Raw genomic sequence first — 24314 nt, 5'->3', positions numbered from 1 at the left:
ATAGAAATGGTAGCAATGGCGGTGATGTTAGTAGTAGTAGTAGTAGTGGTGTTGTTGGTGGTGGTGGTGGTGGTGGTAGTATTAGAAGTAGTGGTAGTTGTTTAATGTTGTTTTTGTATAATAATACTAATAATAATAATAATAATAATAATAATAATAATAATAATAATAATAATAATAATAATAATAATAATAATAATAATAATAATAATAATAATAATAATAATTTATAAATATATGATAAAAGAAACAAAAAATGAGATTCCATGTCCATGCACAAGAAAAAAAGAGTGGGAAAAAGAAGGATGAGTCATAGAAAAATCAGATAAAATAATAATTAAATAAATCAATAACCTGCTTTCCAAAATATCACAATACAAACTATACATTTGTCATGAAGCAAAAAAATAATTTTGTAAAATATTGCACTCACAATAAATTGACCAGATCTCGAGTATGTATCAACCAAGTAGGGATTAAATCTCAATACTGTAGCAGATATAACAAATATGTATAAAAAATGAAGTGACCAGACCATTACCTTGCGCTATATGTCTATAAATGATAAATAAATAAACAAAATAGGCAACAATGAATATATATATAACTGAAGAGATAATTTAAGAAATCAATAAATGAATGAGTGAAAACTAACTGTCAACGCGACAACAGCAAGAGGCAGGGAAAATTCGATATCAAAATTGTTAGTGATAAACATATCAATTATAATATGTCGTTATATCTTTAAAAATATAATTGTGAAAAGTGGAAAAAAAAAGAGAAAAAAAACGAAAAGAAAAATACTTCCTACGAGTGATTTCTCAAAAAAAATTTTAAAAATTTTAATCAGTGTTTCTTAAACTGAAGAAAAAATTATTTTTTTAAATGAATGTATGTATTTTGTCACTTGAACAGATATGTAAATAGTGAGAAGTAATGTATATATTCCTTAAAGGAAAATTAGCACCGTGAAAAAGATAAAATTAAAAAAAAAAAATAGACATCCTATGACCAAAATGGTACATGTTCCTTTGAAGTTAAATTTCTTGAGCAGAAAATGGTTCAGCTCCAAACAAAACTCCCCTTTTTTCTATCCACTTTATCCTTACAATTAATTAATACAGAGAGAATCTAAGAAACCAACAAGATAAAAAGTCGTATTCAAAGGACCCATTTGAGGAGAAACTAAAATTTACACAAAAACATGAAAAAAAATTAATAATAACAATAAAACATTTTTGAATAATAAATTCACCAGATGTTTCGATGAAATCATATTTTAAAAATAATTAATAAATAAAATAAATGAAAGCAATGATGATGATGATGATAATGATGACGATGAGGATGATTGGATATTACAAATTGAATGAATGTAAACAATGAATAACAAACTGAATAAAACTAAATCATAATGACGGTAATGAAACCAGTTATAATACACGAGTAGCAATAAATCACACTGTAAATGGTTATGGGGTTTGGATGGAAGAAACAACATGATAATGCCTTCATCACACACCCAAACACTTTGAGCTATGACTTCAATACACACACACACACACACACACACACACACACACACACATACATATGCATGGTAACTGAACACGATTTTCACAAAACTCTTTGAATTTATTACCCCCCCCCCTCCCCCCCCCCACTCCCATACACACACACACACAAAGAGAGAGAGAAAGTCTGTATTAGTTAAGTGTTTAACACAGATTTCATTTGATCTAAACTTCTGATTTAAAGTCCACTTGATTTGGAATTATATGTGTCACCGCATGACATAATCAGTCGGAAGGTGAAAATTTTTAATTTGCATTTTCTGAAAGAATATGCTCCCCAGAGCATTTTAATCTTTATTTGACGTAAATCAGGTGATTTTTCAATAAGTTATGGTCAGATGTAAGGGAAAGGTATCCAGCAACTTTTCTCAAATTTCATACTTTTTCAACTTGACTAGCTGTAAAAAGTGTTTAGAAGCAAAATTTAGCTTTGATATTTTCCGAAGATGTACAAAAAAGGTTGATTTAATCTTTATGACAAGAACTCATTTTAGATAAAAATTGACCTTCTAACTAAACTTGGCAATATCTCAGTTCAAACCTTTTCACCATCCGACTGATTATGTCATTCACTGTAACATATGGAGATTGTTCCTACAAACACCCACCGAGAGTCAAGAAAAGAAATCCTGCCTCCAACAAAGACTCAAACCTCAAACCTCTCCACTCAAAGGTGAGTGGATTATTGCCAACATGCCACATCATCATCTCACCTAAAACAGCTCTCAGAGGCAATCAAATTGTAGGATCCTTTTACGTTCATATAATAAATTTTATAATCTTTGTCTATTTTTAAACGTTCCCTTAAAACATATCTGTTTCGTTTTTAGTAGATGGTATGAGAAGCAAGATAGGTCTGGTTTGTGTTGTGTGGTGTGTGTGTGTGTGTGTGCTTGTGTGTCTGAATGAGTATGTTTCAGCCAAGCGATTTGTAATTTAAGTGCTGAGAGTCTGGTATCTCAGAGTTATTGCGCTATATAAGTTTTCAGCATTATTATTATTATTATTATTATTATTATTATTATTATTATTATTATTATTATTATTATTATTATCATTATTATTATTATTATCATTATTATTATTATTATTATTATTATTATTTGATCACACATACTGGGGTACATTACTAAAAATACGATTTCATGATTGACCTTTTGAAAATTGAGGACGTTACAAGGTACCGTAAAGTAAATCTCCTTACTTCTGATCAAAGATACACGTGATGAGATTAAGTAATCACAAGGTGGGGATAAAAATCCTTTACATCAGAGTCATTTATTTAGCCAGGAAGTTTGGTTTCGACTATAACATGACAAAATGTCGAGATCGTTTTGTAGATCCAAGTCTTTTGAATAAAAATAACTCCACTTTAGCAAAGACAAAAGAAAAAAAATATGAACTCTAATTGTTTGTTTGTTTTTAAGGGTTTTACGGCGCTTGCAACACATTTAGGTTATATCAGCACCAGTAAAAAGGAAGAAAATGGGATAGTAAAAAGTTCTAGAATTACAATTAAAGCACCCAAGAGAAAGGAAGACAAAGGGGAACTGGGAACAAATAGGGATCAGATGTAGATTCCAAGAGCATACCACCAATGTACTTGGTTTGAGATCACCTATAAGTCTCATCCGGACACAAGCACAAAATCCAACATAGAACACACTCAAATGCTTACATTATACATTCAAAATAAAAATAATAATACATAACAGAGAGATGATTTACAAGGAAAAAAATATCATCTCCCAAAACAATAACTATGCATTTGACTGTTTCCCTCCCAGCCAAGACTCCGGCCAGTGCCAGTACAAAACCAAGTAATCTCATTCCGAGACAAAGACAGAAAGCACGTTGGAAAACAGATATCAGGGGATAGAAGACACAGTATGTACCTCCCTGCCCACTATGGGAGGTCAGGATCCCCACCCAGCTCTCTAATTATTTGGTTAACCCTATCGATGCACTACATCATAATGTTTTGGAAAATCTGGTTCCATTACCTCTTTAATCATTAAATCTATGCTTTATAATGCATTATAATTATATCGTAATAACCATTTAATAGTAAGAGAAATCTCTCTCTCTCTCTCTCTCTCTATCTCTCTCACACACACACACACACACACACACACACACATATTTCCTCTCTCCACTCCGAAGATTCACAAAGGCAATTGTAGGCAGAAGGGCCCCAAGCATTACAGGAGTGGTGATCTGAATCGTGCCTAGGATATCAGACCACTCTATTGTTTTTTCTCTCACTGGGACACGTTTCACCACTCAGTATTTTTAGATCCCTTTTCTCCATAAGGAGCACACCCCAATCACATTAAAAGCAAGGTATAATATGTCAAGGACTGGAGAGGAGCTTTTGTGGAAACTCAATATTTAAAATCAACCAAGAGTTGTTTAAAAACTAGATAAGTTATCTTTCTGAAGTTAAAATATTATATATGAAAGAGAGAGAGAGAGAGAGAGAGAGAGAGAGAGAGAGAGAGAGAGAGAGAGAGAGAGAGAGAGAGAGAGAGAGAGAGAGAGAGAGAGAGAGAGAGAGAGAGAGAGAGAGAGAGAGAGAGAGAGAGAGAGATAAAGAGAAAGAAATTGAGATGGAAAATCATAAAGTTGAACCTTCTCATTTTCATGTTGTCATAGCCTTGAAATACGGGAACAGATAACATGGGTGGGAATAAATAAAAATGATATATAAATGTAATGAAGATTATTATGACAACAAATGGGGAGAAAAGGCAGAGAAAAAAAAAAAAGGTTGATACAACTCAAGAAATTTCAATCACAACTATCACATGAAATTTATCACAATATTTGTTCTTTTCTTATAGTGCGTGTTCTTGAAATGTATCTCATACATTTTCAGTATCCTTGTTATCCGTCTCTCCTCCTTGCCATAAATCTGTTCTCCCCAGAGAAATTATTTACTCCATCATTTCATAACCACCAATAGAAACCAACAAAAACGCCAAAGATATCCTCTTCTAGTGTCTCCTCGTCCATGAAAGAATTGAATATGCACACGAACCTTTTGAATCAAAACAGAGTACTGTGTAGGCTTAAGAATCAAAACAAATAGCAGCTCCTCCGCATTACTTGGATAATTTAAAATGTGTAAAAATTATCGTCCATCCAGTAAAATACACAAGCACACACACATGCATGCACACACACACACACACACACACACACACACACACACAAAGACAGACACACACACAAACAATACAATTATCCAATTCTCTAACTCAGTTGCTTTGTTTTCATCTTTTATCACTGAAAAAATGGAAGTAGAAACAACTGTACTCAAATATCCCTGGTTGTCTTCATAAATTGTTTTGCTTTTTATGTTTGTTGTTTTTGACTTCATTTTGTTTTTTGCTTTTTTTTTTTTTTGTTTAGCTGCTGCTGCCAGAATCGGTGAACGGTAGTGGTGGTAGTAGTAGTAGTAGTAGTAGTGGTAGATTGTTAGATGTATATATTCCATATATACATATATATGTATATAATACTTAAACACACACGTTACACACAATGGATGATCCGATTGGCTATATGTCTATACTACCCTGCCTTATGGGATACTTGGAGCTTCCTCCTCCTCCTCCTCTAGACGGAGGAGAAGATCCGTGATCATCTCCGCGGTGATGCATTCCCCTGTGATCGTCTCCTCTTCTGCTGTCGCCGCCGCTGTCGTAGTCGTCATGGTGGTGGCTGTGATGGTGATGGTGGTGGCTACTATGGTAGTCCCCATGCCGCTGACTGTGGTGGTGGTGGTGGTGATGGTGGTGGTGAGCACTATCGGGTGAGTTGACGTCTCTCTCTAAACTTCCAGAACGACTGAGGGATAAGAAATAACATATATGATATAATTATTCAATTTCATTTTGTTTTTGTTTTTAACTATTTAAGATTCAACCTGACAAAAAACGAAAACAGCCAAATATTTATGGGCGGGGTAGTCAGGACTGGCCTCGGGAAGTAAAATCCAATCGTTGTGAAGGAAATGATGTTTTCAGCTTTGATTTTTATAAATTTGCCGACAGAAAATATTTAAAAAATTATGTTGTAGAAATTGTGATTTGTATCCTATTTTATTTGCGGGTGGAAATCAGTGACATTGCACTTTGTTTGGTAAATAGCAGACAAAAATTACGACTTTGGGGATGAAAAATGACTTTGATGACAATTATTGTAAAAGGTTTTTTAAAAATGTGAGGAATAATTTAAATCTCCGTTATTTGTGGGTCGATGTTTTTCATTCTTGGTATCAATTTTATTGTAATAAAGAGATAGGAACTTCAGAGTTATTTTTTCTGATGCGAAATTATTACTTTGTATTATTTAGTGCCAAGAAAAATGTTTGGTAAAGAAAAATATCCCAGTGCAATGCTTTAATCACTCAGCCATTTCCCCCCCCCCCCCCCCCCCACTATATGCATTAAAATAAAATAAAATAAACACTTAAAGACTTAAAATATCCAACCAATGGTCATTCATTACCTGTGAGAGAGTTGTGAGCTGGGCATGGTATTGTGTCTGGACAAGGACATGCCCCCACCCCCTCCACCCACACCTCCGTGGTGAGGGTGGTGTGAGTGAGGGGATGGAGGGTTCATGTTCGGGGGGTGCGTGGCTCTCCAGTAAGCTTCCAAGAACTCCGCAAGATGTTCACACGCATCCTCCAGCTGGTTCTCGTCCAATATCACATCAAACATTTCCTGAGAGAATGAGAAGAAGGTAATATTTGGGATCAATTGTTCTGGGGTCATCATCATCATCATCATCATCATCATCGTCGTCGTCGCATTATTATTATTATTATTATCATTATTATTATTATCATTATTATTATTATTATTATCATTATTATTATTATCATTTTATTATTATTATCCAATAGTTCAGTTCATAGAGCACTAGATTCACACGCAAAGGGACTGAGCCTGATTCCGTGTGAAGATGAGATTTTTTTTTTTTGACTTCCTGTCCACCCAGCAGTGATTGGGTAGCTAGGTCTGTTAGATTTGGTGGGAAGCACTTTGCATGACTTATAGCTCCACTTGTATATAGATCAAATTGACAATAATTCAAATTTATTGTCATGTGCGTCACCGTTTGATGAACAAGTTTATTAGAAATATGAATCTTTCAATACTGAAGCTGTATTACTCAGATCTGCCAACCCTTCACATCCCAAAAGTGGAATCAGAATGCCTGAAAATAGGAATTTGAGACATAAAAATGAAATTCATCTTTTTAACAGCCCCCCCTTCGCTGTTTTTTATTCTTACCATTTCCATCATTGTTGAAAATCGGAATTTAAGAGACAATGACAATGGTGGAATAGTACAAAAAGGAAGAGTGAAGATCGGAATGATTACGCCAAAATCGGAAGGGTTGGCAGGTATGCATTACCATCTTTGAAAAATATATGTTTTCAAAAAATAAATCTCTAGAAAATGCCTACTTACAGGGGCACACTGAGCTAATTTATCAGCTGCCACCAACTGTACATTCATATTCCTGGCTTGAGACTTGCCTCGACTCTTTATCAACCTCTGTAACACCTGAGGGGGTAAGAAAAGAATAAACTTGCATAAATTGTGTAAGAAACGCCATAAAAAATGTTTTGATGAAGGTCAATTTTGCATCAGTTAACCCAAAGAGAAAAAGATGTGAATATTTTTTTTTTAATACATGAAAACAATCTTCATTTAAATTAGATAAATAGATTAATTTGATCCATGATCCATGAAACTTAGAGACCAGCACCTAAAGAATAACAAGAGAAGTATATGGTATATGTTATACAAGTGTGGAAAAGGTCAGTCGAGCAGTGCAGTGGACTACATATTGATGGTTTGTATTTAAGCAAAATACTGCCCACCAGATCAAGCATACCATGACAGAAAACTATGTGTAATCTGTAACGTTTATAGCTTGATTTGTAACAGTAGTGTAAATAATACGTTCATACCAACCCTTTTGATAAGAACCACTTCACATAATAATAAGAACTTTTTAGCTCCCTTGTTTTTTCCGTTTATTGTTTTTCGTTTCGTATCCAGCTAGCTTGAAAATCTATTTTGGATCGGTATGACAAAAGACATTGTTTTTTGCACGTAGAATGCATTTGTCTCGACCTTGATGACCAGCATGAATTTTGTCCAGTATCATTTCTCGTAATTTCTTTGGTATCAAAATAGCTGTGCCTTTGATGATGAGGTCATTGTCAAAAGAGAGCAACTCTTTCATGGACCAGTAAGGTCTCAGTGCTTTCTTCACTTGACTGATGTCTTCAGGCCAACCTTCTCTTAGTTGCTTTGCGAGTGAGGCAAGTTCTGTGTCGTTTGCTGTTTCCTCTAACAGCTCAGCCTTCCTCTCTGGGCTTATTATTACATGATGGATTGTGGCGTCCAACTCAATTTCCTCACCACTTGTAGGTTTGTTTCTGGATAAAAAATCTGCAAAAACCATTTCTTTGCCAGGTTTGTATGAAATGGTGCACTTGTATGGTTGTATACGTAGGAGTATGCGCTGTAGTCGTGGAGGTGCCTTTGCAATGTTTTTCAACTGGACCATGACAGAAAACTATGTGTAATCTGTAACGTTTATAGCTTGATTGAGAGGATTGAGTAAGAATTGCAAATAGATGTATAAAAACAATAACAAAGAGCAAAGTGACGTCATCTTCATTCATTCTACAAAGATAATGAAATATTTTGGTACTCAGAAACAAACATATTTCAAAAGCTGTTATACTCTATCATATCGTTTTAGAGTTGACAGGCTTTGTTTTGTTTTTAAGGGTTTTACGGCGCTTGCAACGCATTTAGGTTATATCAGCGCCAGTAAAAAGGAAGAAAATGGGATAGTAAAAAGTTCTAGAATTACAGTTAAAGCACTCAAGAGAAAGTAAGACAAAGGGGAACTGGGAACAAATAGGGATCGGATTTAAATTCCAAGAGAATATCACCAATGTACTTAGTTTGAGATCACCTATAAGTCTCATCCGGACACAAGCACAAAATCCAACAAAGAGGAACACACTCAAATGCTTACATTATACATTTAAAATAACACATACAATAATACATAACAGAGATATGATTTACAAGGAAAAAAATATCATCTCCCAAAACAATAACTATGCATTCGACTGTTTCCCTCCCAGCCAGGACTCCGACGAGGGCCCAGGAAAAAAACCAAGTAATCTCATTCCAAGACAAAGATAGAAAGCATGTTGGAAAACAGATATAAGGGGATAGAAGACACAGTATGTACCTCCCTGCCCGCTATGGGAGGTCAGGATCCCCACCCAGTAACAGGTTTTAGAAATCTTTAAATTCTCTGTCAATTACATGCACCAATAACATTTTTAAAAGTTATAAAATCAGCATTCGTTGTTAATTTAACCATTTTCGGTACATATCGCTGTTTCACAATATTAAACATCTAAGACACAAATAAATGTCATAGTCCAGAATCACAATACAATTTTCCCCAACAAGCATTCGTTTGACAAAGCGTCAACAAACGTTTTAAGAATTATGGTATACATTTGTTGGTAAGTGCCTAAGAAAATGTATTGCATAAGAGATAAGTTCAAACAGAAAAGAAGAAAGAAAGCCAAGCTCTTAGTTCCATGTCTCAATACAAAGAAAATAGATTTTTAAAAATATATATATAAAGAAAAAAAGCTATTGTATCAAATATTATCTCAATTTTTTTTTTCTTTTGCATAATTTGAGATTTATAAATATTCATGAGTAATTCATTCATCATGATATTAAATTGGACTCTTTCTAAATTAAACTCTACCCTCTATGTACATAAAACGACCTTCTCCATCCAATTAATTGAGATTTCACAAAATATCATTTAATAGAACAGGCGGGAGAGGAAGAAGCTTACTTTGGGAGAGGATATTTTGACATAGGCCACGATGGGTGCCAGAGAGGTTTTGGCAAGCTGTGACGGGTGGTTGATGGTATCACAGTCCAATACCACTAACTGTAAGGCCCGAGCCAATTCAAAGATACGCTCTATCTCTGCCTGGACCTCCGCTGAAAAACAGTGATTAAAAACTAGTTATAATATTGTTAAACAGAAGCATTGAAGACAAACAAATCTATATAACGAATGAAAAAAAGGAAGCTAATAAAAGATATCAATTCATATAAAAATTATTAATTTAGTTCATAACATAATAAAAAATCGGTTCTTGACTGGTAAAAATGTGATTTTCTGAATTAGCCATCATATCTTATTATTGTTATTATACCACAGGGTAAAAAAAAATGTTTTAAATGATAGGGTAGATGATCAAAAATATGATGAAAAAGATGAAAAAAGGGTAGATGATAGAATGACAACAACAATAACAATAACAACAATAAATGTTGTTAATATTGCTTTCAAACAAGATTTTTTTTTTTTCACCTCGTTGCAACCTCAAAATAAATAAAATCAATTGAAACAATCTGAAAATCTTATAGGCTCTCATGGGAGGCCTATGTTTAAGAGCAATTTACCTAGTCCAGAGGCCCTTGGGTTAGTTCGTTCCATGATGGCCCTCTTGCTTGGGTTATTGAGTAGGGACCGCTTGGCCAGAGAAATGTCAGCAGTAACCCGTGTGATTATTATCCTGATAAATACACACAAAAAGAGAATGGAATTCCTTTCAGTTCGGTTATATTGTATGAAATATAAATCACTCTCACAGACATGATTAAACAGTGTCTATTATATCGTCTTTCTGCTGTGCTTTCCTTATTCTGGCTTTAATATCCTTCCTCTGTACCTCCTGTTTCACTAACTCTACTGCCTAAGGCTGCAGTGCTTTCCTTATTCTGGCTTTAATATCTTCCTCTGTACCTCCTGTTTCACTAACTCTACTGCCTAAGTCTGCTGTGCCTTCCTTATTCTGGCTTTTAATATCTTCCTCTGTACCTCCTGTTTCACTAACTCTACTGCCTAAGTCTGCTGTGCCTTCCTTATTCTGGCTTTAATATCTTCCTCTGTACCTCCTGTTTCACTAACTCTACTGCCTAAGTCTGCTGTGCTTTCCTTATTCTGGCTTTAATATCTTCCTCTGCACCTCCTGTTTCACTAACTCTACTGCCTAAGTCTGCTGTGCTTTCCTTATTCTGGCTTTAATATCTTCCTCTGTACCTCCTGTTTCACTAACTCTACTGTGCCTTCCTTATTCTGGCTTTAATATATTCCTCTGTACCTCCTGTTTCACTAACTCTACTGCCTAAGTCTGCAGTGCTTTCCTTATTCTGGCTTTAATATCTTCCTCTGCACCTCCTGTTTCACTAACTCTACTGCCTAAGTCTGCTGTGCCTTCCCTATTCTGGCTTTTAATATCTTCCTCTGTACCTCCTGTTTCACTAACTCTACTGCCTAAGTCTGCTATCATATATTTTTATGTATCAACATTTATATCATATATGCACTTTTAATTTTAGTCTTATTTTATTTACTATGCTGCTTTAGGAAATTATTTAAATATATTTCATAATGCTTATTTATTCATTCTTAGTAATTCTGGTTTGTAAACCCAATATCCTGATGGATGAATAAAGTTTATATATTCATTTATTATACTATAGTATATCTCATTTTGAAATCTTACTCCTCTAATCGAATAATGTTTCAAAATGGAAGATTCCGATCATTTGATCTTTGGAGACTTTAAGAGTCACCAGACTGTTTTCTTTAATGCCTTTGTATTATTGGTTATAAAAACCGTACCATTGTGGTGACCAATTTAGCCAAAAAGTAAATCATATTGATATTTTCATCTCTTTAACCAACTTCATGGCAACATAAACTGCATTGTCGCCTTGTCAAAGTAACCTTTTTTTTCTTTTTGCAATATTGATAGCAACAGAGATGCCCTTTGCCACAAACAAAAAAGCCTCTTGAAGTTCTGAATTTGGAGTCAAAATTTCGTAATTATAGGTCATTTCAATTTTTTTGTAATATAGATTTGACAACCCTTCATCCCCCCCCCCCCCCCCCCCCCCCCCCCCCAAAAAAAAATAATCAGGACGTTAGATAATAGGCATTTGAGACAAAAAAAATAGCAATCTTTTAACAATGGATAATTCTGTACCAAAAGTACCACCAACTTTACCATCAAAAACATAAGACAATATTAGGGCACAAGTGGCAAAACTCCATATCACATGTATTAGGTAGTGAAATGGAGAAGGGGGAAAGGAGTGCAATTCATTTTCTTATTTAACTCCCTTCTGGAAATCTTTTTCTTTTTCAAATTCACAAGTTTTCTAGAATGATAAAATACAATCCATGGAAATGCACTCTATAATTATTTCAATTGACGACAAGTTTTCCAGAATGATAAAATACAATCCATGGAAATGCACTCTATAAATATTTCAATTTACGACAAGTTTTCTAGAATGATAAAATACAATCCATAGAAATGCACTCTATAAATATTTCAATTTACGACAAGTTTTCTAGAATGATAAAATACAATCCATGGAAATGCACTCTATAAATATTCAATTTACGACAAGTTTTCTAGAATGATAAAATACAATCCATGGAAATGCACTCTATAAATATTTCAATTTACGACAAGTTTTCTAGAATGATAAAATACAATCCATGGAAATGCACTCTATAAATATTTCAATTTACGACAAGTTTTCTAGAATGATAAAATACAATCCATGGAAATGCACTCTATAAATATTTCAATTTATGTCAAGTTTTCTGGAATGATAAAATACAATCCATGGAAATGCACTCTATAAATATTTCAATTTATGTCAAGTTTTCTGGAATGATAAAAATACAATCAAAATTCTGGAAAATAGGGAAATTGGGAACGGAATGAGAACAAATATCAGTAATTTCCCAAAAAAATAAGGAGAGGTCTGTATTTATAGGCAGTTTCTTGTACTGACCTCCCTTCAAACCGATGTTTGAGGAAGTCAAACAGAGCCTTCTGCATCATGTCTGTGACCTCATAACCTTTGAGAGACGGCCCAATCAGAACAACGGGACGCATTGAAGGCACAACTTCATAAGGAGGGGCACTTTCAGACTGAAAAGGAGAACATAAATGAAAACAGATTCGTTAGAGGTTATTTTCTATTAATTACAAAAATTAAACAGACAAAAAAAATTATCTAAAAATATATATTTATAGTTAATTTCAAGATTTTGATTGTTGCTGTTGGTAAAATAGGAATCCTGCCCACAGCTTTTCAAAATTGTCAAGACAGAGTTAGTGTTAAAAGGAATTTTTAAATTTCAATGAAAATGGAAGTTAACAGAATTTCATTATTTTCTCTTAACAATGAGTTAAGGGTTTTTTTTTTTTTAAAATCATTTATAAATAAGCATCATTCACTCGTTGAAAATTAGGGATTTAATGAAAATACAGTTTACTTTTAAACACATGCTTACACTAGGAAGGAAAAAAAAAAAAAACCAGTGGAAAGGACTCTTTACATCACATAGCATAAGAAATAATATGAAGATTTACAAAAATGAATAAACGCACATAATAGGCTGCCAAATCCCTCTGTAATATCTTTTTAAATTTAAAAATCATCCCTCGTTTTATTGAAAAAGGGGGAAACCTGAAACGTCCACATAATCTAGTCTTCGTTCAATATATTGAAGCTTACATTTCAATACTTATTGTTCTTCATTTCTTCGAGCTTCAAGCAGCAACAACATTTTCATTACCTTTTTAAAGAAGGGTTTGCGCTTCTCCTTGGAAGGGGGTGTGATGGAGGCTTTAGAGGACTTGGAGTTGCCTAGACTGTCGCTGTCCTCTCCTACATTGCTATCCATCCCATTCTGGTTTTCTTCTATACCTAAGGGAGTCGAACAAAATGATTGATCATTCTATACTCGAAAAGAAAAGTTCTAACATAGGTTATGAAATAAATAACAATGTGAAATTGAATGTAAGCTTCAATTTAATATACGAAAACAGATAAAATGGACGTTTCGGGTTTCCCCCTTATCAACAAAACAGGATGACAATTGTCAGTAGTGTTCCATTCATCCTGTTTTGTTGATAAAGGGGAAACCTGAAATATCCATTTTATCTATTTTATTAAATTGAAGCTTACATTCAATTTCACATTGTTATTTATTTCTTTGAGCTTCGAGCAGCCCCATTTACATTACATTACATTACATTACCCAGACATAGGTTACGACAAACTAAAAAAATAATAAAATAATCAATTGCGGTTATACTCTATACATCAGGGAACTACTGAGGATCTACATTCCAAGCAGACCCCTCAGATCCATTGAAAGACACAAATCTTTTCATTAAGCCCAAAGAAAACTGCAAAATTGGTGAATCGTAATTTTTTATTTTTTATTTATTTTTTTTAACCTTAACTAAGATGCTCAAGTCTCTTGATCTTTTCAAGTTTGGTTTGAAATGTTACCTACCTATTCCGTATGTCGTGTAGTAATAATAATTAACTGTGCTTTATGAGTGATATGTCGTTTTATATACAATTTCACTGTCTTCTTCATTGTTGTAAGCAATTTATGTGAAGCACAAAGAGAGGGATTTTCTATATCTTTTTTCTAACATTCCACTTGTTTCTTAGTCTTTCAAAAATAGACATCGTAATTTATGCGTTACTTACTGACCAAGAATTAATTACTGTCAAAAATTAAAAAACAAAAACAAAACAGAAATATTTCTTCTATCAGCCACAATCGATATAGAATATAAGAAGTACCTGGGATACTTTTGAATGCAATTGTGTATGTAATAGCTCTATCATAACAAGAAAAGAAAGAAGCGATTCACTGCAGTGGCAACAACTTTGATACCAGAACCATCTTGATTTAAAGAGGATCTACATTTGTGTATGCAAAAAGACATCAGTTGAACATTTATTAATGGCCACTACTAACCTGGCGTGGGAGGTGTGGACCCCCTTGAGTTGGATGGTTTAGAGTTTAACAAGTTGTCTATGTTGGAAGATGAGTTTGTTTTGCTGGGGAGAACCACGAGAGAGGAAAAATGTTTGAAAACAGCGCATTATTTATTAAATGAATATTAACCCAGTGGTACACATTTGAACCATTCGGCCAAACATCAAACAGTTTTTTCAAGTACTTATTTTTACACATGCTTGCAATATATAGACCTGTAAATGAGCTCTATAAAAATTGACTGAAACTTTTCATAATTCGTCGTAGCGGAAAAATTCAAAGAATCGAAATGAAGAGTAAACAGCAAGCTCGCTTGAGCAAAGCAATGGCAGAAAACTAATTTGCGCAGGAATTAATTAGGCTACTTACCATTGTTCCTTATAATTAGGTACCCAATCAGTGAAGAAACTAGAAACGGTCAACCGGTTTGTTTACAATGTGAGGCAATCAAGATGTACTGTAGTAATTCCTAACTTTCGATTTGAAGGTGTCTGCATAACACACTTCTGGCTTTTGCATTTTACTTTTTTCATACGTTTACTTCCCTTCAAATAAATGTGGTCAATTTTGGCTTAGACGAAACAGTGAAATTTATCGCTCAGCGGCTCAGTTAAAATTGGCTACCATTGGGATCACAACAGGTTTGGAAAGTGAAAAAATAATTTCACGAAGGCTGTGTGAAAATACACTGGGATGTGTTCAGACACGGCAATTCCAAAAAGTGTCGCTTAGCCTTGGCAATATATCTATCGTTAATATAAACGGCCCATGAACTATACGTAGCGCTGTGGAACATCCCTAATTACTTTACAGTCAATTGACTACGATTCATGAATTCTTTCTTTCTTCAGTTCTTTCTTTCCTTTTTTAAAATACTTAAATTTGACGAATTGACTGATTTCATTTAATTGACTGAGAATTTACAGGTCTAAATATATGCGGTATTCATTTTATTACAACTGATTTGATTTCTTTTGTACATGAATAACTTTGTTTTTAAAATACTTTTTTTCATTGTATGTAAGCGTTTATTTATTTGTTATTCATGCATTATAACGTATCTCTCTTTATCATCTTACAGACCATCAGATTAACCACAAAAGTCGATTGATAAACATACAGAATAAAAATATACTTAGACATATCATGATGCAAACAAATGAGGTCTAAAGCTGTGTTTATAATATTAATATATATCAGAAAAGAAAATAAATAGTGTAAACCACATTGCCAGGTTCAATCCTCAGTTGAGAAAAGCTGAAATTTAGTATAATTTCTGTTACCCAAAATTGTTCTTTCTGCTTTGTCGGGCAATGTATCACTCACACCTTTTCATATTGTTGTGTTGAGATTGAATGAGTATACTTAAGACTTACCTAGTGTACAATTTTCCCTGCTTTCCCCCAGCCCCTGACTGAGATCGGAGGTTTTCTAATTTGGCAGGACTGGGGATGAACCGGACATCGCAGCCTTCCTTCACCAACCGACCTATCCACCAGTCATTGTTGAATTTCTGTAAATAAAGTGTTCAAAACAAGTTATAATAGACAATTTTTTATATCAAAAACTTCTTTAAGTCTCAGCTGTTCATAAAAAATTAAAAAAATTTTGAAGACTCAAATTGATAGGAGAAAAGGGTTTTTAAAGAGCGAGGCACAGAGAGGGACTAATTGAAAACGTTAAAAGAGAAAAAAATTAAGAAATTTTGAGAATTAACACAGAGCTGCCGACCCACAATGCCAGTTCATAAAACAATTAGGACTTTAACGTTAAAATCAGGACTTTTTTTTTCCCAAAGTCAAGAACAGAGAGAGAAAAAAGAAATTCAGAGACTGATATTTATTATACATTCAAGAAGTTAAAAAAGGTGATACAACAATCAACATTGCTTATCCAAATAATTAGACGTTAAGGATAGAAAGGTTATGAAATCCAATATACACAGTTTACAGGCCATTAACATTAAATGACTCAGATTGGTCAAGGAATAAAATCAAGGAAATTAAAAGGATACCGAAAATACTGGTAGGGAATTTGTTATATTAGACAGTTTTTATTTGCTTTTATCTCAAAAAAGAGAAAACATATTGTTAGACAAACTTTTCTTTCTGTTGATGTATCACATGTTTTTATTGACACAGGTTAGGAGCAGAAGCGGACCGCCAAACAGGTCAGTATAAAAGTTGCATATAAATGTGCACCAAAAAATATTTCAGACATTTAATTTCACATAAACATTGCTCCGCAGCAGTAGCTGCACCAAATATTCATGCTCAGTTAGCTTTGTTTGAAATTTCAAAAACCCGTAATTCGACCAAAGCTGACCCCTTTGAACAAAGTTGCTCTTCTGGGATGGGCACGTTAACTCCATGACTGAGATCAGAATATGTGGGACAAACTTTTGTTTAAAGACGAATCACTTTTTTGAAGTTGATTCCAGAGATGAATGAACTTTGTGTTATCGATGTTGAGGTGAACGTTTCAATAATGTTTGTTTTTTTATTTTAAGGGTTTTACGGCGCTTGCAACACAATTTCAATAATGAAACCATCATTGAAGTCACAAATCGAGAATATGGATCTGTAATGGTGTGGGGAGTGATAATTGATGGTAGAAAAACTGAGCTAATACGTATCAGCCAAAGACTCAGACCTATACATTAGCAATATTTTGTAACCATTAATCGTCCCGTTTATTCGGAATCAGAATAATCAATGGTGGCATTTCAGTTTGACAAAGCCTCAGCACATATAGCACGACAAATCTGCTTTTTTAAACGATTCAAGATTCAAACCTAAGGTTGATGAACTCATCATGCCCAGTAAAGTTTAGATACTATTTTCCCCAGTTACCAAAATCACGACTACTATATAATTCAATTAATCATCAATCAAGGCCACTTTCATAATAACCAATAATCATTACTGCAAATAGATTTATAGCCACCTAATAAACCAACGAACCCCTGTAATTCATACATTTCAACAGTTGTACTGTATATGACACAAAGACATTTCTGTTGTAATGAGATCACAATGCTAATTCTGAATTGATCTTATCAAGCCTGACCTTTTCGCTGAGGATATCAAAGCAATTGCTATTTACTGGATCAAAGTAATAGAGCATTAATGGCAAATATATGTAGATATCATATATGTAGTGCATTGAAGTCTACCCAAACATAATGCCCCAACCCGCTTTTAGATATTCCAGCACATTATAAACCAGCCATTCAACACATTATAAACCAACCATTTACCTCATTAATAACCAACCATTCAACACATTATAAACCAACCATTCAACACATTATAAACCAACCATTTACCTCATTAATAACCAACCATTCAACACATTATAAACCAACCATTCAACACATTATAAACCAACCATTTACCTCATTAATAACCAACCATTCAACACATTATAAACCAACCATTCAACACATTATAAACCAACCATTTACCTCATTAATAACCAACCATTCAACACATTATAAACCAACCATTCAACACATTATAAACCAACCATTTACCTCATTAATAACCAACCATTCAACACATTATAAACCAACCATTCAACACATTATAAACCGACACAAAACTGCAAACCAACTGATTATAAATATGAGTGTTTTTTCTGGTGTTCTGGAAAGTAGAATGAGACAGGATTTCTAAGGAATCTGAAAACAAGACCTGGGGACTAAAGCTGGCACTTACAACAAAATTTTATATTATCATCATCAGCAAGTTTAAAAAAAAACAAAAAAACACATTACCCCCCCCCCCCTTGCCCCCTCTGTGTGTGAGAGCACACACACACACACACACACACACACACACACACACACACACACACACAAACACACACCTAACACCGCCTACCCAAAATTTTTCCATGAACAAAAATAAAGCAAAATAAAATAAAATAAAGCACAAAAAGCCCAAAAAAACTAATAAAATCTCATCATTCAGTCTTCCCACCGGCCTGGTTATGAACTGCATTGTATGTGATCTACAAAACACGATAAGTCTACCTGGCCACATATACGCCAAAATAACAAAAATGAAATCTAACTGTCAAGTAAATCAGTTAAATAAATAATATTAAGCTACAAGACGTTGTGGACTGTAAAAAAAAAAAAAACGATACCAAACTGCTAGAAACTGTGGACTGTAAAAATCAATAACCAAAAACGTTTGGTATTTCCATCTTTTTGAAGCTGATATATTCATCTTTGTTTATTACTGTAAAAAAAAAAAGAATGTTCAAAAACGAATGTATAACAGCGTCAAATGAGTATTTTTTTATCCAATTTCAGATTGTTATAATTATTTTTGTCCATCAGTCCAAAAGTGTGACTGTTAACTCACAATTAACATCCTTAAAAGTTGAGCCTTTATAAAACACAATATCCACCAAATGTGCTCAAAGCACTTTACAACAGCAACACTTAACATGTAGGATGAGACCTGATGCCTGTTAGGCGATATTACAATTGTTTTTGTTTCCGACAGGGACACCTCTGTTAACGGCCTGGTACTCATTTTACACCGGAGTACGATGAGAGAATTTTGGTAAAGAGCCTTTTCCAAGGACTCAACTATGCGCTGAGCAAGGCTCGACCCCAGGACCTTCCAATCCGAAAGCCGAGTGTCATACCACAAGACCACATAGCCGCTCATAAAAGACCATCATACCTCTTTGATGTGGAAGTAATCCCTGACCCCCGCTCACAAAAGACCATCATACCTCTTTGATGTGGAAGTAATCCCTGACCCCCGCTCACAAAAGACCATCATACCTCTTTGTTGTGTAAGTAATCCCTCTGATCTCCGCTCACAAAACACCATCGTACCTCTTTGATGTGTAAGTAATCCCTCTGACCCCCGATCACAAAAGACACCATACCTCTTTGATGTGTAAGTAATCCCTCTGACCCCCGCTCATAAAAGATCATCATACCTCTTTGATGTGTAAGTAATCCCTCTGACCCCCGCTCACAAAAGACCATCATACCTCTTTGATGTGTAAGTAATCCCTCTGACCCCCGATCACAAAAGACACCATACCTCTTTGATGTGTAAGTAATCCCTCTGACCCCCGCTCATAAAAGACCATCATACCTCTTTGATGTGTAAGTAATCCCTCTGACCCCCGCTCTCAAAAGACCATCATACCTCTTTGATGTGTAAGTAATCCCTGACCCCCGCTCAAAAAAGACCATCATACCTCTTTGTTGTGTAAGTAATCCCTCTGACCCCCGATCACAAAAGACACCATACCTCTTTGATGTGTAAGTAATCCCTCTGACCCCTGCTCACAAAAGACCATCATACCTCTTTGATGTTTAAGTAATCCCTGACCCCAAAAGATACCAAGACCATCATACCTCTTTGATGTGTAAGTAATCCCTGACCCCAAAAGACACCGTGTACCCCGGCACAGGAGAGAAATCTTCGTCTGACCCATCATACGAAACGTTGGTTCTGACTGCAAACGCTACAGGCTTGGTCTGGGGACAAATAATAATAATAATAAATAATAATAATAATAATAATAATAATAATAATAATAATAATAATAATAATAATAATAATAATAATAATAATAATAATAAAAAGTTTTCTGGCTTACATTTATTTTCTCAGTCCAAGTAACCTTCCTAAATTACAATGAGTTCTGTATTAGATGTCTTGTAAATGGCTCATTTAATAGAAATTGGAAGCTCACAAAAACAAATGTTGCCTTTAACTCTGCTGCGGGCACTGTATTATATATATAATATATATATATATATATATATATATATATATATATATATATATAGAGAGAGAGAGAGAGAGAGAGAGAGAGAGAGAGAAAGAGAGAGAGAGAGAGAGAGAGAGAGAGAGAGAGGGGGGGGGGGCATGTCGTTGATTCTCTTGTGTAAATAAGATGAATACCTACAATTAAATAATTTCTTCTCCAAATAATCTTGAGATAAACCATGCATGTATCAGCCCCACGGAGAACCAAGAGCAGTGCTCGAAGTCCATCCGTCCGTGTCCATTGTGTTTCGTTAGATATACCTCATTCACACGGCCATAATGTGTTACAATGGCCCGTTCTTTTCCACTTCTAGTTCGGGTGACATGTATCATTCATTCGCGATAAAATCAAATTTTAAAATATCAAATGAAATGACTCACTTTGGCTTTTTCTAGTTGTGTAAGGGCCTGCCGCTCCGTCTCCCTTCTCAAGGCCTCCTTCTCCTCGTCCGGCGACACGTCTGAAGAAGGCTGGCTGTAGTTGGAATCAGCCGAACCCTGGGGACACAACGAAATTTCATAAATTAAGTCAAGGTAAAATCTGTACTTATTGTTCTTCCTCAATGTTTTGCACAATGCTGCGACTATATTTACCAAGCAATACATCAATAGTAACTACCGTGAACCAGGATCTCTCTACATATCAGAAATTTCTGGATTCAGCAGAGGATGAATTAATCCCTGAAGAACTAAGAAATATTGAAGTGCCCTCCGTACTAAAGTCACAACAAGATCTTGACAGCCTCAAAACTCTGGCCCAGGACGGTGACCAATGGAAACAACAACATGGATGGAGAGAGCAGCTATACTCATCAACATGGATGGAGAGAGCAGCTATACTCATCGACTATGACTGAATCACACAATTCTCAGCAAGCCAGCGTCATTCGGACTGAGAGGCTTATTACTACTGCTATATCTAGGACCAACGCTTCACTTCATACCCTAACTGAATCATGTCATTTGAGACTCCCTTATTTCCCTGAAGAATATTTTTCATTGGTTCACATCACTTGTACAAATGTGGCCCACAACCTCAATAACAGAGATACGCCAACCTAAAGAATCAGAACTGTATAAATAATACGGGAGGAAAAGATGAGTAATCACACCCCCCCCCCCACCCCTTTTCCCCAAGTGTAATCTAGCACAATCACAATTTCATGAGTAATTTGAACATCATTCAAAGTGTCCTAACACTGAATAAATAATCTTAACCTCATATCGATACAAGGAAAATGACGACTTACCAAAAATACGAAATTTTCAAAGATTTTCGTATTTTTCTTATTGGCATCATTTTTACGTAATAAATTATTAATTTTCGTAATAGTTGGCATTTCTGCATTTTGCCTGTCGATGTGAACCAGATTCCCACATTGAAACTTAACGTAGAATGTTAAGAATGACAAAACTGATACCACCATTATTTTTTTTTTAGAATCAACATTCATTGATCTCAACGGGGTGGATTAATTCAAACGACATTTCATAATTTACACCAATTAAGTCAATTTTAAGTAACATACTATATTGATACGAAATGACAAAATACCGCACAGCAGAGACGGCTGCTCACAGCATTTATGTGTTTTGGTTTTCTCAACCCCCCCCCCCCCCTCCTTCTCAAAAAAAAAAATATATATATAACAACAAATGAATAAGTGTAAAAAATATTTTTAAAAAGCTATCACTATCAAGCGCTTGTAGTAAGGTATTTACTGGTGCAGTCTTATCGTCAGGGCAATCGTTTTCAGGAAAGTAAGAGTATTTAAAGCCAAACGATGTAGTAATGGTTTAACTCACTCAGTCCTAGAGATTTTTGCTACTTTTCAAAACTGGAAAATAAAATTATTAAAAGATTAACAAGTGAATAGATAGTTTTATTCAACTATCATTAACATGCAAAAATTAAAAATATTAGCTTTGATAATACGCCTATAGTTTGTCTCAGAAAAAAAAGTAATAAATAGGGATGGGGTAAAAGTAACACGGGTTAACTACGGATATAGTCGGTGTTAGGGTTGAGTGAGTTAAAGCTGCATTTATATTTGAAGATACTTTTCAGTATTTTCTCTACAACTGTCTGATAGCCTCTATGAAATTATTATGGTTGGATTTCCTTTACAGCGTTAGTTAACCCTAAAAACTGGGTGACATTTCCACGCATCACCATTTACTTTAGAAATGTAAAATAAATGTTTTGGGATCAAAATTTTCTCAATGGGGATGATCTATAATAATTAACTTTCCATGTGATCGAGGTCATTGGTCACATTGCAAAATGTGCTCAAAGTGACACACATAGTAAAAAGTGTTCACAGCTTTTGACACATCAACCATCACCACGCTTGGTCATTTTGTTCAGCTTGACACATGGGTGTGTTTACAAATTTCATAAACAAAGCAGCGCGTTTTGTTACGAAAGATACAATCGTTGGACAGCGACAAATCATGTGATTGATGACGAGATTGGATGAAAACATAAAAAAAGATCGCTCTCATTCGCACGAAAGCGCAGGACAGAGGGGGGGGGGGGTCACTTGTATTATAATTAATGCAATAATAAAACTGGGCAACTTCAAAATTCGTTCTCGTCGTGAAGGTCCCTACACCCTCTGATAAGAGAACCTGATAAATATTTTTTTTTCTCTGTTATGTTCGTGAACATCATCGTGTTTTTGTTATTGGCCGTAGAACTTACTGTATGAAAAAAAGCTCACAATACTAGAAGACAAGATGATGAGTATGAGGGACAGGGCGTGTAGATAAACGGGTAGATACCTCTCAAAACAACAGCTATAGGTCAATACCCTATGGCGAAGAGAGAGAGAGAGAGAGAGAGAGAGAGAGAGAGAGAGAGAGAGAGTATAGGTTATTACCCTATGGCTAAGAGAGAGAGAGAGAGAGAGAGAGAGAGAGAGAGAGAGAGAGAGAGAGAGAGAGAGAGAGAGAGAGAGTTTCCAAGGGTTTATCGATTGACAGGGAAGACGTTGGATGGAGGAAGAATGATAAAACCGTCCACCTACACTTACTGACAAAACGCCTTATATTATAGAAGGAACGAAGTTGACGTAATTCAGCTCTTTGTTGTTTATTTAGCCAGTCATTTTCATTATTAATTCTATCAAACGTCCAATGCTACACCTAGTTTTGTATTTTGGTACGTTATATCCGGCTGGCCGATGTTGTGAGCATTTTGTCCAAACGCAAAGCATCGATATCTTAATTTATCATTATTGAAGCTAGTTAAAGACGATAGACAAACGAGTCAAGAGTCTTAAATCCGAAATTTCTTTACAAGTCTGACAAGTTGAGAGCCATTGAAATCATTTTCTGTCGATATTGAAGTACCTATACATTTTCTGGCCATTTTTTTTTCTCAAGTATTTTGTCGTTGTACCGTATAATGATAGGGGTCAATGTCGAGCAAATTCCCACAGGAATAAAGACTGTTGCCCGCTTGGAAAAAAAAAAAAGAGGGGGTGGGGAGGAAAGGTTCGATCACTTGGGCGTCGGACATTGGCACGGAAGCGAAAACGGTTTTTGTTCGAGTACAACACACACACAACAAAAAAAAACAAAACAAAAAAAAACAACAACAAAAAAAAAACAAAAAAAAAAACAGCAGAAATGGTTTGATTTCGTGTTCGTGTAGATTTAGTGTAAATTTGAGAGCACTATGAACTAGTGCGGGGCGGTCCTTGGCAAGCTTAAGGACCACGGTCCTACGGTCCTTGGGAAATGAAGACCGCAAGGACCGGTCTCTAGACCGGTCCGTTCATTCTTGAACCGTTAAAGACCGCTACACGATGAAAACCGTGGCCTACAGGAGTAAAACACACGGAGTAGTCACACTCATTTCAAATTGTAACCTAATTAGAGAAGAGGGGTGATGCCTTCTTTATTTGCTCACCGTACTTCATTGTTACTTCGATAATTTAATAAAATTTGA

The 24314-nt window shown here is 34.9% G+C and overlaps 1 protein-coding gene across 6 annotated transcripts in view; it reads right to left on the bottom strand.

Annotated features, from left to right (window-relative positions):
* Positions 1-4854: 4854 nt before the first annotated feature.
* LOC144959088 (voltage-dependent L-type calcium channel subunit beta-1-like) overlaps positions 4855-24314 on the bottom strand; it is a 77859-nt gene continuing 58399 nt past the window's right edge. For all 6 annotated transcript variants that reach the window (XM_078891474.1, XM_078891473.1, XM_078891471.1 and 3 more), the window contains exons 3-13: positions 20741-20857; positions 19942-20064; positions 15926-16062; positions 14529-14611; positions 13326-13456; positions 12536-12675; positions 10124-10236; positions 9504-9655; positions 7061-7156; positions 6090-6307; positions 4855-5426 (exon numbers count right to left, since the gene is read on the bottom strand). In XM_078891474.1, the coding sequence (XP_078747600.1) occupies positions 5138-5426; positions 6090-6307; positions 7061-7156; positions 9504-9655; positions 10124-10236; positions 12536-12675; positions 13326-13456; positions 14529-14611; positions 15926-16062; positions 19942-20064; positions 20741-20857 (1599 nt within the window). In that variant the 3' untranslated portion in view covers positions 4855-5137. The remainder of the gene's footprint in view (positions 5427-6089; positions 6308-7060; positions 7157-9503; positions 9656-10123; positions 10237-12535; positions 12676-13325; positions 13457-14528; positions 14612-15925; positions 16063-19941; positions 20065-20740; positions 20858-24314) is intronic.

This window comes from Berghia stephanieae, chromosome 13, assembly GCF_034508935.2.
Source record: "Berghia stephanieae isolate SIO BIC M18660-M18661 chromosome 13, UCSD_Bste_1.3, whole genome shotgun sequence".
Lineage (NCBI taxonomy): Eukaryota > Metazoa > Mollusca > Gastropoda > Nudibranchia > Aeolidiidae > Berghia > Berghia stephanieae.
This window is presented reverse-complemented; position numbering and strand designations above follow the sequence as displayed.